Raw genomic sequence first — 19,524 nt, 5'->3', positions numbered from 1 at the left:
AGGTATTTGGAAGACACAGCTGCAAAGTTCTTAGTACCTTTCATCTGGAAAGATCTCAAGGTGATTTGCAGACTAAGTACAGGGAGAGCATCTCCTCACAGGAAATGCTCAGCCTCTCCTGCACGCTCTATGCAGCACGAGCTCTGCACCAGCAGGAATGGCACCTCCTTCCTGCTCCTGTGAGTGCTCGCTCTCCTCCTTTGCCCTTGTTTCCTAAAGCTCAAGCTGCCAGACTGAAGTAGCCTTGTTTGACTGCTATTCTGAAGAAGGTGATGAGATGGATCTTCGATGAAATCACTCAGTTTGGATGAAATCTGTAAGTGGCTTCACTTCCGCCAAGAGAATAGAATCACAGTTCTGGGGGCTCTGATCCCAAAGCGGCCATGAAATAGGAGTCCTGCCAAAACCATCACTTATACCACTTGCTGAAGTATGCTTTTCCCTTGTACATTCCTTATCTGACTGGAGATCTGTTGCAGACAGAGCATTTCTAAGTGCTAAATACGCCCAGCATTACACTTACCAGAGTTAAGAAGCTGCTTAACTGTCGTCCTCAGCACCTGGTCAGATCGTGCTTTATCTAGAATCCACCCTCTAATAAACAAAATTAAGAGCTCCTCTTCCTGACACTCATTAGCCTGGCATAAAATGAGCTGTAGAGTCTAGATCATCTGTGAATTCCCTCTCTGACAGCTAGCCAAGTGTACAAACTAAATACAAATACAACAAAATCCCCAAACCAGAACCTGTTCTTCCAATATTCATGATTCAAGGGGCTACAGGGAGTGCCTAAGCCACTGAAGTGCTGACAAAGGCAATGGGGATATGGAGGGTCAGAAGAGAGACAGTAACAAGCAATTAAGCAAGCAATCAAGGATCAATTCACAAAGTTCTCAAACTGCAGTTCACTTAGTAAGTTTGCTGCCATCATCACTACAAGACCCTTTATCATGTCTCATTAGGGACCATGCCAATTGCCTTCCCTGAATTTGTTGCTGAGTATTTTTGCAGACAAAAAGTAGTGCAAGGGACAAACATAAAACTAATGTTGTATCAGTGGACTGGGACATCCAGAAACTCATTCTTCATCACATTTTCTTTTTCTTCTTAAGTGTTTTTGCTTCTCTTTGACTGTCACTTTGGCTGAAGCCCAGATATTCTTTCTTTAAATTAATGAGGAAAGATGTGAAGATTCAGTCATTAATAACACAGGCGGTTGCAAACAGAGACATTCTGTTCATCCTTAGATGGCCCCTTTGTCACTGCATCTTTGGAAAAAATAAGCTCTCTAGGGCTAGAATTCAGCCAGAGGTGCTCAACTCATATAAATCTGAAAAGCTGCACAAGTTCCAGTGAAACTACAGTTATATCTGCAAGAAGAAGATCCATCCTGACGTTTTCCTTTTGGTCATATGAGAATTACAGCAGTAAATATGAGGCAGTAACAGAAGAAGTGGAAAAAGGCTATAAACCTCAAACTCTAGTACATAAAACATATTCTAACTATCATGACTTTGAGAAAAGCCATTTTGGTGGGCAGTTTACTTTGTAACTGCACAGTGAAAGTCTCATAAGCCCATACCTTAAGCATTTGATACTGAACACTTCTTGACTGGATGGGCAACAGCTCCTTTTTTTTTTTTTTTTTTTTTCCTGTACAAAATGTATTTTTTTATTTTTATTTTTAGGCACTGGCAGACCCCCTCACAGACATTTCAGGCACACCATCCCCTCTAAGGTCTGCCCAACTTTTTTGCAGGCTGAGTTTATTGCTTGTTTCAGACTAAAATTATCCAATTCTATTTCCTGAACAAAAGCTCTGTTACTCCAATTACAACAACTTGAAGTTGCCTTTATGGTTGAACGAAAAATAAAATCTCTTTGTAGTCATTCTCTCCTTTATACAATCATAAATATCATACAAAAGCAAAAACCAGACAAACAGCTGTGACTGGTAAGACCCCAGAGCCTTAACTTTGAAAACTGCATTCAAAATTATGTGCTATTTTGTGCCAAGCTTCTCCAATGGAGATGGAGATGCAATCACTTGGGGAACAGTAGGAAATCACTATTGTAGTTGTCATCAAAGAGTCACCAATCATTTATGCCTGTAATAGGCCCTCACTTTCCAAAAGCAAGCAACAATTTTAATTATGGAACTGTTGGCAAATGCTGACATTTTACTGCTAAACAATGTTTGCAGTAATTATACCTTTTTAATGAAGAGGGAGAGCTACTCATCCGAGTTTCTTCAGAGTAGAACTTGTCAATAATTTTCCAGTATTATTTCTAAATTTAAAAAACAGTGATTTTATAGTACCTCTTTTATGAAGCACTTTAATAGCATTTAAACTTTCACTGCCTCAAGTTTGTTTTCAAATTTTAAAATATTCACCAAAATGAGATCAAAACTTCCTGAAATAATGTCCTTCATAGACTCATTGAAAGCTTGTTTTCTCATTAAAATGTTTAATCTAGCACTTTTTCAAAACAGAAGCTTTTAAAAGTTGTCATTTGTTTCGAAGAAGCAAAGAGACTCTTCTTATTCGACCCCTCCCACATTTCTGGGGGCCACTTTTAACTCATATCAGCCACCGAATACAAAATTGTCACTTTGCAATGACATTTGCTTCACTTGGCCACAACCACTGAAAATCACTGTGACATTTTGGTTCACCCCTGATTTTTTTTTTCTTTGGGCTGACTTGTTTGTCTTTCCCTTTTTGGCTTGTGAAACATGGGGAGAACAAGCTGGATGCTCCAGTCTGAGGAATGGCACTTGTCAATTAAGCCACGCACACAGGGCTGGAAATGGCACAGAGCTGCAGAGCAACCACTCGAAGCCCTGCTGGGAGCCCGTTGCACCCAGCCTTGGGGTCCTCGTGGAACGGCAGCTTCCAGCCCCGCCGTGTTTCCTTTTGCAAACGACCTGTTCTATTGCAGCAACAGCACTGCTGCGCCAGCGGTCTGCAGGCAGAAGGTGTTCGCTTCAAGCCCTCCCGTTACACTAACACTCAGTCGGAAGAGGTGTCAGCAGCATGCCCAAACTCCTGCTGTCCCCCCACAAGCGTGGCTTGGAGCTCACCATCAGGTATGGATGGTAAATGCACTAAGGTAATTGCAGCATATGGCAGAAACCGAAGCACGAAAGAAGTTGCGGGAGCAGAATTTGGCTATCAGCTCTTGCTGATAGTGGTGACTATTCCAGGAAAACAAACAACAACAACAAAAAAAAAAGAAACAGCTTGACTCACAGGTCCCAGTAAGAGAAACTGGATATCAAAAGTATCTATTTTACTTAATCATAGAAGGATTGGATGTCTTTTATTGCTTTTTTTTTTTTTTTTTTTTTTGCAGAATCACTTATAAACAATAACATCGGACACCATACTGACATTTTTGCAGCTAAAATAAGACAGTGGTCTTTCAGAAAATTTTTAAAGGCTACTGCTGCATTTCATGAAGATATTTAAAGCTCTCCCAGACTCCAGCTACTTAAACCGATGCAGCCTGAGAGCCCTGTTCTTCAGTTCAAGAGCTGTTCGTTTCCCTCAGAGCTGTGTGTGCTCTTGCCTATCCACTGGGATGAGCCAGGCTGATGGCACTCAGACATGCACAATACTGACAGAGGTCAAAATGATCCGTTTCTTGATCCCTTCTAATCCTCTGTGAAATACACATACCCACATTTCTCCTTCAAGTATCTTTCTGTCTTGTGCATCTCCAGTTAAACTGGCTCAACAACTCAATATTCCACACGAGCATTCATTTTGAACTCTGTCCTATTCACTGAACAAAATGGTCATCTTTTCCTTTAGTTCTCTCCTCTCATCTTTCCAGGTACTTAAAAAAAAAAAAAAAAAAAAAAAAAAAAAAAGGTTTGTCAAACTTTTCTCAGCATTTACAAAATAAACATTTTTCCCCCAGTCAGACCAACTCTAAATGATCTCTTACTTCTCCAGGGAAGATATAAAGATTTGTAAGCCAGTCATCAAAGCTGTGGTTCTGATTCTGAACTCAAACATTTGTATCCCATATTTTCAACTTCAAGTCCACACACAAATCTTTCCTACTTATGAGGACAAAAGCACACCAGCAAAAGTGATACGCTTTGATTAATCAAGGTCCAAGCCACACAGTTATGATTTAGACTTCAGTGACAGAAAGGCATTAAGAAATTTTAATATCATTATAATAACCTACTTTGACCTTTGAAATGAGCTACGTAATTTCATTTTCTAATTTTTGCGTCAAGCCCTTATTGCTGGTTCAGGCAGCGCATACGCAGTAGGCTTTCTGCACTCCTAGCAATCAAATCTGACAGGGCTGCAGGTTCCTCTTTAGTTTGGCTCTGCAATTGAAACTTCAGCCTTGATTCAACAAGCTGTGAGAGCCCAACTGCTTTTAAATATGAGCAATTCTATCTCTGTTCAGCCAAACTCTGAAGTATCTGGAACCTGTTAGCCCAACTGTTTTCAATTACAGTCTAAAAGCTAGAAGATCAAGCACATGATTGAGCACGTACATACAGGTTTGCGGGACAAGGTCAAACCTCCATTATTTCCAATAGAATATCTTTTTATTCAGCTTTTCTAACTACCTGTTACTATACTGATATTCCAATCTTACTTCTGCTGTACCCAGCTCATCTGCAGTTTCCACGATACCCTTCACTAAACACACACTTACTGTTTTATCATTGAGCTCCCTGGCAGTGAGGTCTTAAGTACTAAAAACAACTTAGGCGAGCTGAACAGCTTTGTCCCCTCTCCCTCCACACTCCTAATTTATAAAAACACTCTCTCATACCACTTAAAATTTATTTTCCACCTCTGATTCTATTTTGGCTAAAAAGTCTGTTTCTTGATCGAAGACTTTAACTTCCACAAACAATACCACGGCATCAACAGATTTAAAGCCTCCTTTCTTTGTGCAAATTTGTCATTCACCTGTTAAAACTCTTTTGCTACCTGTATTTAAGGTAGTGCTAGGTGTTGGACTTGCTGCAAAGGTTACAGTGATGCCCAGACTTCAGTTTTACTGGGAGAAACAGCAAGGTAGACCGATCTCTCCTCCACCCAGCAGTATGTAACTGATACAGACAACCAAAAGGAAGATGAATTCCAAATCACAAGCAATTTGTTTAATATTTATCAGAGGAGTGTCCGTGTCAAATATTATGGACACCAGCATGATCTTCTTCCAAAAATTAAATAATAAAAAGCAAACCTTAAAATTGCCAATATTTATTTCCTAATTACTTTGGAAACTGATCACAAACATTTCATTACAAATGCTCAGATATGGTGATTCAGAATTCGAGCTGCATCAGTTATAATTATCAAAATGAATCCTGCAGTATTATTGCTATCTTGATTGGATTCTCATAATATGACAAAAAGTAGCTATAATTTTCAATTACTCTGAGGGAGATAACGTTTTATGGTGATATAACAGATATAATACATTAGAGAGGCCTAAAGAATTGTAATTCTTTATTTCATTGGGATGCGCTGACAGGTAAAACGTATCACATAGATAAATATTGCTTTCACACACATCTAACGGTGGCACGCTCATGAAAAATCGTAAGCAAAATACATCCTGCCAGATCCCCTTCTGGATTCACCAGATTGCTTACTAGCATCTTAGATGCAAAGAGTAATAAGAATCCTTAGAACAATAATAATTATTAGCATATTCTAAGATGAAAATCTGATTTAGAGCAGAAAGGCCAATCCTGTTTCTGAATCTGCAGCCATGTCCAGACTGACCTCGGGCGAGTAGAGCTGCGTAAGTGCTAAACCGGTCGCGGACTGAATTAAGCACTCCCACCGAAGCGCTCAGCGCTCCTGGGAGGCACATCAGAGCCGGCTATTTCACCCTCTGCTTGCTTACCTTCGGCCAGACAGGTTTGCTCTTACAGGCTCGGAGTAATGAGCGGTGAGTCACGTACCCTTCTAAATAACAAACAAAACAATATGCAAGGGGAGGTTTCTGCTCGCCTCTCGCTTCAGCAGCGGAGGGAACAGTAGAGGCAACGAACCCTGGGAACGACTGTCAGTCTCACCCTTACAATGCAATTGTCTCGTTAAATGTCAGAAAGTGAAAACTCTCAAAAACTGGATTTTGACATCTCTGCTGTTGACAGACTAATGCAGTCTCTGCTGTGATGCGCCTGGATGACAGATGGCTTATTTTCCCTTTTTAAAATATGTATTTACTCATCCGATAAAGAATGTGTTATTTCCACAGATAGCTTTAAAATGACTTTTACCACAATGTCATAGAAGTGGCTGTTCCGCAGGGATCCTTCTATTACACGTGGGGATTACACAATTTCCTACAATTCAGACCAAGCCCCTGGGACAAAAGGTCACGTCAGCCCGGGCTCTGCTGTCGATTCCCCGTGGAGTTTGAAGACGGCCGTGTCAGTCACTCGGCCACAGTGGTCTTGGGTGACACGCAAGTCTTGCTGCTGCGAGACAGCGGTCAGAGAGACCTGAACTGCTAAAAGCAAGGCTGAAGGGAAAGGGGACATGGGAGAACTGGTATCGAGTCAGCGTCCTGCATATTCTGGTCTGCAGTGATGTCCCAAAGAGGAATATCTTATGTATTACTTACAAAAGACAGGCAAATATAAGACTTTCTTAAAAAAAAAAAAAAATAAAATAAAAAAAAAAAAAAAAAGACATACAATTTATGTATATAAAAACTGAAGGGAAAGTATTAATACGATAGTAACTTAACACAAAACAAATGATGAAAATTTATATGCCAAAAGCATGTTGCGAATAAAAATATGCAGGAACAACAAGTACAGCACTCAAGGCTTGATATGAATAATAAACACATGCATTACTTAATTAAAGAATTCAAAATTGTAAACATAACACGGAAAATTCTGTTCTAAGAATCTCTGACAGGAATACTGACTGTTTGGGTCATGCAAGTTACATGACCAGATTCACTCTTGGATAACTTGCAGATTTAAACTCTTCGAACCTCACGAGCCTGGTCATCAAATTGTTGACACATCACCCTGTCTTGGAACACAGAAGAATTACCAAATTCATGGCTGTCTTTTTTAGATGCAACTCCAGTACAACTGAAGATCTAGATTAAGCTATATTAAGCTTTTTGGATCAAAAATGATGCACGCAGTAAGCATATTAATATTAAAAGTATATTTTCAAAGCCTGAAGTTATGTTAAGTTTATGTCAATGACTATATGACATTTCCATTACTGTATGGATGTTTCCTCTAGCAATTACCTAGGCTAATAAGACACATGCCTGTATGTTCAAGATTGTTCACATACCAAAGCTAATATGCAACATTAAATTACATTCTGTTAATTATCACCTCACAAAGCTTTGGGATATACTGACATCCCTCAAACACGAAAAATGAAACCATTTCTTTTTATACTCCTCATCACTTTTTACATCAATGTTCAGTGCTCTTCAGAATAAAAAAATATATCCAAGATTAAAGGCCATCTGAAAACTGTCACATATAAAAATAATATAAATACAGAAGTGAGGTTTTCTAAGGGAGTAACATAACTCACAGAAAGAGGAGATCACTAGCAGTTACCTTGCAATAAGTGTATAACAGTCTGTATTTCACAGCCATTTTACACCAATCTATTGCTTTCACCATCAGATGATAATTACGAGGAGGATTAATAGCATGAGATAGATATATGTAAGTTTTAAACTCAGAACTCTCAAAAATATTTTGTTACCTACAATTCTTACATATATATATATATATATATATATATATACACACACATACATATATAAACACACTTACAATCCTTCTCTAGTTCCACTTGTCTATTACATGTGTAAGTTGAGAGAGTCTTCCTTAATAGACAACAGAAGGAAACGAGCACATTTCAGAGATGTTTCATCAATTTACCATGGACACCATATCTTATGCATTCTGAAAACAGCTCGCTCACTCTGCTAAATATATTTTATGTATAGAAAAGAAACCACTATCTTAGATTAGATGTCAGAATATCAGATAGCAAAAAATAGATGAACTGAATCCAGTCTAGGCCTTTTTCCTAAGCTGTTTACCAGCATTAGTGCTTCTGTCTAGAAGAGAAAAACAGAAGGCAGAAATATAGTATTATCTACTTTCCTATGGCTCACACAAGGATTACATAAAGGATCCTCTCCCACTTCTGACAGCCTATTCCAAAAACCAGTGGACCAGCCTGTAGGTTGCCCATTGCACAGTAGAAATTGGGAGGTAACTATCTAAAAGGCTTCAGCTGAGCTAATCTCCTAACAGCCAGAAGAAGCCATGTGAATGCAAGCTATCTGAAGCACACTTAAAGAAACCAAAAAGCAACACCATGCATTTTACAGGCTTGAAATAAGAGTGTATGTTCAAAGCACTGTCTTCGCTCCAGATCAGCTCAGGTAACAGTAAGCAAATAGTAGTGTCAAGGGACGGAATCCATAGCATTTCAGCAGAGGATACAGCTCACACACCTTCCTATATACCTGTAAATTGGATGCTATTCTCAACTGAGGCTGAGAAACTCAAGAAAGCAAAATTCTTGGGAATTTTGTAACATAAGTCACCTACGATTGCCTCAATGTCATATAGGGTTGTTTCACGACTCCTAGTCTCCCCAGACTGAGGAGAGTGAACAGGGACCTGAGGCCAGTCAGCACGAGTTCCACAATCCCCACTGAGCTGCACAGCCACCTGCGCACATGGCAGCAAGGCATCGGCACTTCTGCTGGAATTTCGCAGCTACGGATAGTACAGAAATGAAAACAGAATTGCTAATCAATGCTGTGACTAGATGACAAGGAGATGTATATTGCACTGGAAGCTGCCACAATAGGAACTAAGTTCAAATTCATTTTCCCCATTGGGGGTGGGGGGAGGGGGCTTGGAAGGCAGTGGTAATATTCCATGTGCAGCAGCTTGTGAAGGAGGATTAGTAGGCACTAAACAGAGAAATGGACCTGTGCATCAGGCAACAAGCTGTGCAAGAAAGAAACAACCAGTTTAGAAAACATTCAGTCTCTTCCTGTATGTTACTGAAATCCAGAAAACACCAGAGAGTTTTAGCACTGTTATCTTTGTATTTACAGCTAAGTTCAGAGAAAAAGAAGAGAACAGAAGCAGGACAAAATGAGACTTTGGAGTGAAACATGTCTGCCACAGAACAATTATTCAGTGGAACATGATCCTTTCACCATCATTTCAGTGGTGAATCCTCATTTTGGATCAGGCTGATTGCCATGCCTTCTCTGATGGCTTAATTGGCACAGTGATCTTCAGGGAACAGCTAAAACCTTTGGTCATGATAAAGAACCTAGAAACATCTGTCAGGCCAGTCAACAACCATGGTATATTAGTTCCTCTTGTAGCTGCAGTCTCTGCTATTAGACTGAAATGTTGACTATGGGACAACGGGTGTAGTTGGCACATCTGAATTCGGTATGCAGAATCTATGAGAGCAAGTGTGAAGATGGAAGAGTAAAAACAAAGCCATGGTGAGAAGGAAGGATGGGAATGGATGGGAGAGTTTATTGTGTTCTTTTTTTTTTTATTTTTCCTTTGAAGGAGGTTTCAGAAGCGTAAGTAATTTTGAGTAGGCAGTAGGATGTATGTGTTTTGCAGAAAAGCAACTGTCTCTGGGAAGATTATGTTGGGGCCACGTCTAGATCCAAATTTTTTTTATATGTATCTTGAGCTATGTGCTTTTCTCTTCATCCACTCAAGTCTTGAGTATCAGCTATTCCCATCTTCAGTCATGACAGCCACAGCCTTGTCCCACTTATAACAATCTGATGCGCTTGTGCAAAATTTATCCTAGTTGTCTCTTCTATCAACTTCCTGTTCTGTCCTGCCACTGTCTACTCATCCTGTGTTACGCTAAATGCAAACTATTTATCTCTGCTTTTCATAGCACATTTCCATTCTGTTTAGCTGTCATAACTCGCGCATTTGACCTGTCAGAAATGTCAAACTCCGCTGTCCATAGGCTTATGTTTTTCAAACACGCACATTATTGCTTTCTCCCATGTCATTCCTTCATGCCTGCAAGCATTCAATATCTTTCTCTTTCTAATCTCTACCTTATGACTTTTTGCCCACAAGGAAGCCTAGCAATAATTATATACCTGGAAGACTGAAACCACTGCGTATGAGGCTGATCAAGACTTTCTTACTGCTTTCTGGTGCTCCATCATCTGCATAAGTTTATCTGTTCCCTTCCCTCAAACTTAACCGTAAACTCTTTGGAATATAAATAGTCCATATTATTACCTGTTCCTCACAGTGTGAACCAGCGTGGTCCATGAATGCTTGAAGAAACTAATAAGATTGCTTCTGTATCCCCAAAGTGCATTATTCACACATGACAGATGATGACAGTAAGTTAGAAGCAATTTACCTCAGTTCTTAGAACAGTAAAATCTCCCAGTCTGAGCTGATAAAACATTAAAACCAATTAGTTCTGGTTTGTAGATACATGTGATACAGCTCCTCCTGAAAACATGGCAAAGAATGGGCCTTTTTTACATTGTTCAACCAGTACTGTGCCCATCCATTAAAAGCATCCCCACAAAAAAGGTAAAATAAAAAAAATAAATTAATTAAAAAACACCGATGCAGCTTAGAAGGAAAAGAAACACAAACGACAATGAAACTATTCACACTATGTTTGGCTGTGAGCAGATTGCCAGCTAGAGCTTTCCACTGCTGCTGCACAGATGTGGGGCTTTGGGGTGCAAAGGGCAGTTTAATAAAAAGAAATGGCCCCTCTACAGTGGTAATAGTTCAATTTCAGGCTTGTCAGCCTCTGTGTTATCGTAAAAATCAAAACCCGTTGAGAGAATGTTTCAAATCTCAAGAAATTAGATTTTACTTTGATGGAGCTGCACTGCATAACATGATTGGAGGAGCTGCCTGTTTATTGAGGGTATTTTGGACTTATACCATAATCAAATCTGAGGTTTTCACTCACCTGCTACAAGGTACTCCTGCACGTCAACTACTATCAGCTAAAAGCGATAACGTCTCTTGTTCTGTAGGTTTCTTATCAATAGCTTGCATTTACCCACCGGCTTTGAAATAGTTTCGTTGTAAATCTCAAGCACATTAAAAGCATTTCACCAGGCTAATGTTGCTGTTTATCAGTATTGCTTGGGTTAGAGTGCAGCTGGCTCCGCAATCTAGCTGGAATCAAATTAGCTGTTGATAATGCATTTGCAAATAAGCTGAACAGCTGAGCAGCTGAATAGCTCTACACCACATGTGTGCAGCTTGATCTGCCACAAAGACTTAACACAGAACTCCCTGGGAAACTTCTGGGGAGTTTTTACATCAGCAAACCTTAAGCAACAGCAAGTCTCCCTGCAGTGGCTTCAGGAACCAAATGAGAGCACAGGCTCAAGTCCACAGGCGTGAGGGAGCCATGAGCAACACTGTGCAAATGCCTGTTGGGAAAAACCTGTCGTGAACCCGTCTTCCACGACAACGACCGAGTCTGCTCCAGACACAGGACACACCAAGCTGACACAAAGGAAGGAATCTCCAGCTCTGCGCTAATAGGGCAGTGTAGATGTCAGTCTAGAGGTTCACCTCCCTAATCCTTCCGCAAGGAGCCTCTCTCTTTTCCTTAACTGAAGCCTAGAGAGACCAGCCAACTGACTTGGCCATTCAGTTTCGAACCAAGCATCAGCCAGTGTAAATATTGTGCTATGGCCTCAAGCACTGCAAGAACTGCAATTCGGAGGTTTTCTAGAGGGGCTTTTTGGAATGACAAAAAGCACTGGGCAAAAAGTAGTCCCTCTTTTCAAAACTATAAGCTCAGCAATTCTCTTCTCATCCTTCATCCAGCTCAGCACAATAAAACAGAATTTCTGTGTCAGTCCCTTAGCTTCCGATGTATTTGCAATATAGAGTTCAGGTGTCTTCACTACGAGGAAGACATTTGTCTATGAATAGACCTTTCAACAGTCCCTCCCGTAAGCTGCCCACCCCACACCACAAATGATTTCATCTTTAATTAGCAAACCATTAAGGTCTCCAGAGTTGCAGTATGGTTGCCAATATTCTCAGCTTCAAACCACTAAGTACCTTTTTTTTCCTCTTCTGCTTTTTAGCTTAAAGGGGAAAGAAAGCATCTCTCATCAGTCTCATCTTATCTGTGGTGTAAGTGCTCATCAAACAACCGGGGAAGCGATAGTAGTGTTCCTGGAATTGTTACTCGCACTTGCTCCTTTCCTGTCTTTTCTTCAGTGACAGGATAGAAAGTTTTATCTTCATTTTCTAATTGTTTCCTCTTTTGCTCAGTTGTACGAACACGCTCTATTTTTATTGGCATTCTAGTGTGCTCTATCTCTACTGTTTTATACTATACACCTACACACACATATACATATAGTTTTCCTTACCTATTCTTCTTCTTGACCCTCCTTGCTGCAGATTTCAGTGGCTGCCATGTTTCATGTACTGCCACTGTTTCAGATAGCATATGCTTACTCATAACAGCAAAGAGCAATCAGACCGTAATCACATACTGATTTTTACTAAGAAAGTGTTTCCTTAAATGTTCCAGCCCTGTAGATACCAGCTGAGTTCCTGGTACCTCCCTCATGCTTGCTGCTCAACTACAATGCTCAGTCACTGCCTGGGAGGATGACGCATATTCAGCTGGAGTTGTGATTCACTGAAGTACTCGGAAGAAATATGGTTTTAGAGACTCTCAAGCTCTATTCAAAATACACAAACTGATCTGCATAGGCTCATAATCTGGCCAAATTCAGACGATTTACTATCACATCGCACACAAAGCTTCCTCCCCCCCCAAATTTAAGTACCTGTTAGAGCTTTGGGGAAAATTAGTGTTTCTTTTGTACATATATATTTACATGCCCATAAAAACTCAATAGATCGCGTAGATCGTTATGATTCAAGTTAAAACAAAATCAATCCAAACACTAAAAAGCAGTAAGAAAACTGCAGCCCAAATAGTTCAGTGAATTTTCAAAATTCTCATAAAAACGGGGTTCTTAAAACAGGAACTTCCGGATAACTTAAACAAAGAAGGCCCATCCATCTTCTGCACGTCTACGTGCATTTAGCACGAGATACCAACAGTAGATATATTACTGAAGAGCAAATATTTGTTGCATCACTGGCATGCATTACTGGTGCCAAAATTCACATACATCCTCAATCACAGATTAAAATCACCCTTCAGCAAACAAGCTCAGCCTCACTAAATTCAACTAAATGTCTAATGACTAATGTGTCTCCATTGAGTAGGTACACACATATACTTCTCTAAGATTCTCCAAATCAATATACGAGAAAAAAAATGTAGAAAGTAAGTTAAAAAAATGTTTTTGTTTTCTCCAAATATTTGTAAGGAAACATGTGTATTTCCAAATGGATTCCTTGGCTACTCCTAGCCCAACTCCTGAGCTTTTTCAATCATATCAGGGCATCCTATATCCAATAACATGAGATGATACCTCACAAAATTCCTTACTGTATTATGTACATTTTGACAAACCAGCTGTAACCAAAAACACCATATGTGTGGTTTTACTTACAGTTATGACAGGTAGCTCCTATGTAACCTGTATCATTACAATCACAGTAAAAGGTGGTCCAGGACTGAGAACATTTTCCTCCATGTTCACAGTAGTTGGGCAAACACCTAACAGAAAACAGTTAAAAAAAAAAAAAAATATGAGCATTAATGAATTATGAAATAATCTGCTGCAAGAAACAATAAAACTCTCTTCCTTCCCCATTCAGGAAAAAGTTCATAGATAGGGCTGAATCACTTCATTCTATCTGAAAAAATTACTTATTCCTCTGATCTGTGATTCACTTCAAACATAAGCACTGAAGACAACAATATTTGAATGTATTCTTCAAGTGGGTAAAGAAGTCTCTCAAAAATAATATTCCACTTCTCCTCCACTTGTTAAGCAATTAAAGTGTCACCAGCTTTCTGAGCACAGAGGGCGGACAAATAAAAAGTGAAAATGCTATTGAAATCTTATTTCAAAGGAGAATCCACTGTACTCTAAACAAGGATCACTGTTATCAGAATTAGGCAGAATTTCATCTGTGGTAACACAAACTACACGAAAACCTCAGAAGTGAGGGGAAAAATGTGCTTCTATTATGAGTTCGGTACTCTTTCTTCTTTTTCTCATTCTAGTTGGTATTCCTCCATAGTATTATTGCAGAGCAAATTATTAGAAGAAGAAAATATGCATAGCAGCATGCAGCTTTGGAAGTGAATAGAAAACCAGCTGCAGGAGACAAATTAAATCTACAGGGCAAGAGGTGAATGCTGATCTGAATTACACCAGTGTAAATCCAGGCAGTGTAATGGAGTTACACCAGCATAAACAGAAACAGAGTATGTTTCATTGCTGTTTTTTTTTTTCTTTCTTACTGTATATTAGGTAATGTCTTTCACACTGTATACTTGGCTTTTGAAAAAATGAGGAAGTTGTTTAAACCACTGATTCAACTGCGACGGGTGGGTGGTTAGAAAACAAAGGCAATCAATTCATCTCATACGCACTTCATTAGGGTCTCTGCTGCAAATTCAGCTTCAAAATCCTTTTTGTGGCCCAAATCTTTCCCTGGTGTTAGTCAGCAGTGAAGTCACTACTGCTACCTAGATATGTACAAGCTGAAGACCTGATTTTCTTGTGGTTCATCTCATTCTTAGTAAATGTTTTTGTATTTAGCTGGGCAAATTGCCTTTAAGTGTGGCACTTAGTCCATTTCTTCCAGAATCCTGACAATTTAATCACATTTCATGCCTGTGTCTTATTAAAGTATGGATGCAAAAACCTGCATGACAATAACAGCCAACGTCTTCCTCAGTTTTCCACAGTCTCCTGAGCCTCATCACCTAAGCGGGTATTAGCTTCGTTGCATCAAAGGCTACTAGGAGTTGGCAAACACCAATAACCTGATGAAACCTGTCTACGTGCAGAGAGCTCTATCAGACCAACCTCGCATCTTCAGTATGCTGCACGCAAATGTAAGGAGGCTTCCACTGTACTCATCTGTGTATGAGTCTGAGATTTGTTCTGACTCTTAGATTTACTTGATCGTTATTTATACCATTCTACATAAAATTATACAGTGTATATAAAAATATTAATGTAAAATACCAATTCATTTTATTAATGCTTGTTATTATAATTATTATTTATTAATCAATTATTTGAGACATAAGGAATTCAGGAAGAAAAAGGTTCCTTATAGCTAACAGTAGCATCCATTAAGGCAATTAGAAGATATATTGCTCTTATAAAAATAATTTTTAGGACATCTATTAATCACTGGGCCCAAACACGGAATGAGAAAAGAGCACAAGAGATGCATGCCTGGCTTTCCTGCTCACTAGAGAATTTTTTGCAGTGTCTTGGGGAGCATCTGCCTGAAAACTGCAATGCTGAACCTGAGCCACACTGTGAGGAAAGGAAAAATGTTTATCACAGAAAAAAACAAACTTGTCTGTCCATTTGTAGTGGGCTGCCATTTATTGGGCTTTTTGCTTACATAGTTAGATACATAAGTAAAGAAGAAAAACACACACACCAAGAACAAATGCTGCAGACAAAACTCCCAGTTTTGTCTTGTCCCGACAGGACAGAGAAGTGTGAAAAGGGGAAAGATTCGGGTTTCTAACGGTGAGCTAAGAAATCCCCTAACAGAGAGGAGCACCCTGCCGATGCAGCGACGGCACGGGGGAGGCCCACGCGGCTCTGTCTGCTCTTGGCAGCGGTGGAGAGAGAGAAGTTCAAGCTTTGGGCTGAGCCCTCCTCAAGAAAGAGCCACCTAGTCATGACTAAACCAGCCCCGAAGGGTAGACGGGGCTCAGCCACGCACGAGCTCCCTCAAACCAGCTTTGCCCCAGAGGCTGCTTGAGGAGCCCAGTGCTTCAACAGCTCTGCAGCCACGCACGAGAGTTTCGTCAGTAAGAGCAGACCTGCTCACACTCGCACTTTGGCCGTGCCTGCCCTGACCTCCCGCGTGCTGCCCGTGTGCAATGCGTCTCCCCGCTCCGTGGTAGGAAACGGGCTTCTGTGTCACCTGTACAGCAGCAGCAGCTATATTCACATCACAGGGGTGCTGGAAACAACAAATATTCTGATGTTTGTAAAGCTTTTAGGAGAGGTAAAAATAGCAATACTCTATTATTATCATAACTTACATCATCAGTGTACTGAACAAATATGCTTTCTGCCTATTTTTAAGCTGCCTCTTATTAATTAACCCCATACAGTAAAGCTAATTGCCAGTCATTTGTGGTTTGCCAAAGGCCCGTATCAGAGGCTTAGACACATTTATTCCATTAAAACAGCTTCCTTTTAAAGGCTTTACAAAGCTGAAGGTCACTTCTCGTTTCTATTTGTCTTCTAAACGCACTTCTTCTTCCCCCAACAATGCACAGAACACAAACCAAATTAATCATGTAAGCTTTTAATGATATTCATAAATTCAGAATTAAACTTTTTTCATTCCTTAGTCTACTTGCTTTAACTAACATCAACCATATTGATCTTGTTTTTTGGTCAGATTACCAACCCTTCTGAAATCTTACAAAACAAATTTCTTTGCAACTGTATTTTAATAATTACCCATAATCCTATTCTAACTCAGCAGTTGTGTCTTCATTAGAAGTTAAATCCTAATTACCAGAGAAGTCAAAATTAAGAAATAGCTATGATTAAGATTAATCAGGGGATGGAAAAATCACTAGCTTCTTCATTTGGTAAATGTCCCAGATCCTCACGTGGAAGGATTAAAATATATTTTTATATTTTAAAATACATGTTAATATTTGCATTCTAGTAGAAACAAGCAATTTTAGACAAGATCACAGTGGTATTACAGAAAGTTTCATAGATAAAAATTTGCAGCAAGCAGCCCCTGACTCATTTGCAATTGAAATTAATAAACAGTCCAACCCTGTTTTTCTGAGTATGATAAATGGAACACTTTGAAATTTAATAATTTGCCTAAGACAGTTTGCAATAGACCAGGAATTCTGGTCTCCCAGCTCCCAGACTAATTCATACAGTATCCCATGGTGAATGCATGTTATGAAAAACCTAAGTGAATCAAATACAGTTTTCTCTTCTTCAGCCAGGCTGCAAAACACACACGCATAGCCATCTAAGTGAGCAATAGGCACAGCCTGCACAAAAGCATCCTCTATTTTTAGATGAAACAATCACCTCTAAAAACGCATGTGTGCTTCCTTTGAACTCAAAGCACAAACTGCATATGCACTGGAAGGCAAAATTCAGCCCTTTGATAGCAATGATGAAGAAATGACAAAATTATTTGTGTGGGAATGCTGAAGGAGTTCTATGCATCTGATGTTACACTCGACTGGAAACAAACCCAGCACTTTCAATATGCACCTGTTAGGTTTTGGTAGAGTCAGCACACCACATCCTGCCTGCACCAATTTCTACTCTTCCTAAATAAAGGCAGAATGAGAACTACCAGGCGAGAAAAACAGAGGGATAGAGTTAGACGGAGTACCTGCCCTCAGTATTAGGACTCCCCATTTGCATGACTTTGAAACAACTACTTAGCTCCTAAAACACAGCACCACGACACAAATACATATGTGAAAAGTATTTATACACACAGCTTGCTTTAAGTTAATTTTATTTTTTTTTAATTAATTTTAAAGGGGTGCTTTAAATTAATTTTCTTTCAATATGTTTGCAAGTTTAAGGACTGCAGCTATCCTATGTGTTTCAACAAAACATAATGCTAGCATTGATGATTTCCTATGGTAGGCAGGCACAGTAGGATAAAGCTCGGAGTTACTGTCACAGCCTATACCTTTGCCCCAGTAAAATGGTATAATACCAATAAACTCAATAGATGTAGGCCAATGGAAAAAGCATGGAATTTTGTCTTGTTCTGTGGATCAGAAGTAAATCAGTGAAATCCCTTGTCAAATGATATTTTGGATGCAAGGAACAGATTCAATGGGAAACCAGACAACAGAGATCCACCAATACTATTAAACATATAAACTATAACAACCTCAGGGATTCATCAAGAGGAAAGCCACAGAAAGTTGAGAGAGCGATAGAAAAGAAAGCACCGCAGAAGCACACTCCCATTCTTATTCTTGTCCTGGACTACTAGATGCCCATTTGTGGCTATTGCTAGAGAAAAAACAGCAGGCTAGATGGACCCTTGGACTGAATCGGTATGGCGGCAACAACGTCCCTTCCTCCTAACTAAAGGGAGGAGAGAAAACTACCAGAGATGGAGGGAGGAGAATTGATTAAAAATCTCAATATTAACATTCTACATTTGCATCATGTTGCCTTTTTTCTTTCTTGCTTCATTTACCGTTTCTTAATATAGGTTGCAAATGAACTAATGCTTTCCATGTCTTCTCTGGTTTTGCTCAGTGCACAGCTCTTCCTCATCATCACACCTCCAAGATCTTCTCTCCTCCTTCATCTTTAGGAAACTGTTTTGGCATATGTATATATTTTTTTCCTTTTAGCCATTCATTTGTCTTCTCTAGATTCATTATGTTATGAAAAGTTAAGGATTACAAAAAGGACAAGAGAAACACGAGCATGCTGGATGTCATTCGTTCTATCATACTACATGGGCATAAAAATATTTTTTTAAAAAAGTAATTTTGATCATTTTACTAATTTGTCACAAAGAAATTGTTCTTTCTCAAATTTGTAAAATTCTGATGACTGAATTTTTAAATTTTATTATTATTCCCATTGTTGGCTGCCTTGATTCTCAAACTCTAAACTTGAATACCACAGTCAAGACCAACATTTAGAAGCTCTGACCTTGATTTCAAGTGCCCACAGGACAGAACAGCGGGAGGAAGCTGTCCTGAGATTGGCAGGAATGAAAGAAAAAGAATCTGTTAGCTAAAAGGCTGGGTTTTTTTCAGTTTGACTGCTCTGTTGTTAGAACACCTACATTTTTAATAGAGGTAAATGTGCTGACAGCTTGGCTTGGCATCAGCAGAAAGGATTTCATATAAATAAATGTAGGGGGAAGAAAAGACAAATAAACCATCCTGCACAGACAGCTGTTCCATTTAGAATTCATCATTTTACAAAGCAAAAGCAGAAAAGCCATCTGCAAAAATCAAACAAACAAGGTCAAGATATTACATTCTACAAACATCCCTTTATTTGGCCTTTAATATACCATGGGGTTACACATCACATGTATTTCAACTGCAAAGGAATAGCAATGAGGGTAAACACTACTTAGTTCCCTCTAGAACATTAACTCTCCACTTCAGTCAGATTTCAACAGATGCTAAAGTAGCTCCCTACCAACAAAGAACTGCGAATGCCCTTAACTGAAAAGTCCCAAAGAGCTACTGCCTAAGCTGTTGTGGTTGTACCAACAAAAGATAGCAGAATTTGAAGCCTCCTACCAATGTAACATATCTTAAATTTCAAGAGAGTAAACAT

The 19,524-nt window shown here is 39.4% G+C and overlaps 1 protein-coding gene across 1 annotated transcript in view; it reads right to left on the bottom strand.

The window, feature by feature from the left end:
* Positions 1-19,524, bottom strand: part of CNTNAP5 (contactin associated protein family member 5) — a 286,625-nt gene that overhangs the window by 96,457 nt on the left and 170,644 nt on the right. Inside the window, exon 11 of the mRNA XM_062578339.1 lies at positions 13,606-13,712. Coding sequence (XP_062434323.1) covers positions 13,606-13,712 — 107 coding nt within the window. The remainder of the gene's footprint in view (positions 1-13,605; positions 13,713-19,524) is intronic.

This window comes from Rhea pennata, chromosome 6 (genome assembly GCF_028389875.1).
Source record: "Rhea pennata isolate bPtePen1 chromosome 6, bPtePen1.pri, whole genome shotgun sequence".
NCBI classification, from domain to species: domain Eukaryota; kingdom Metazoa; phylum Chordata; class Aves; order Rheiformes; family Rheidae; genus Rhea; species Rhea pennata.
This window is presented reverse-complemented; position numbering and strand designations above follow the sequence as displayed.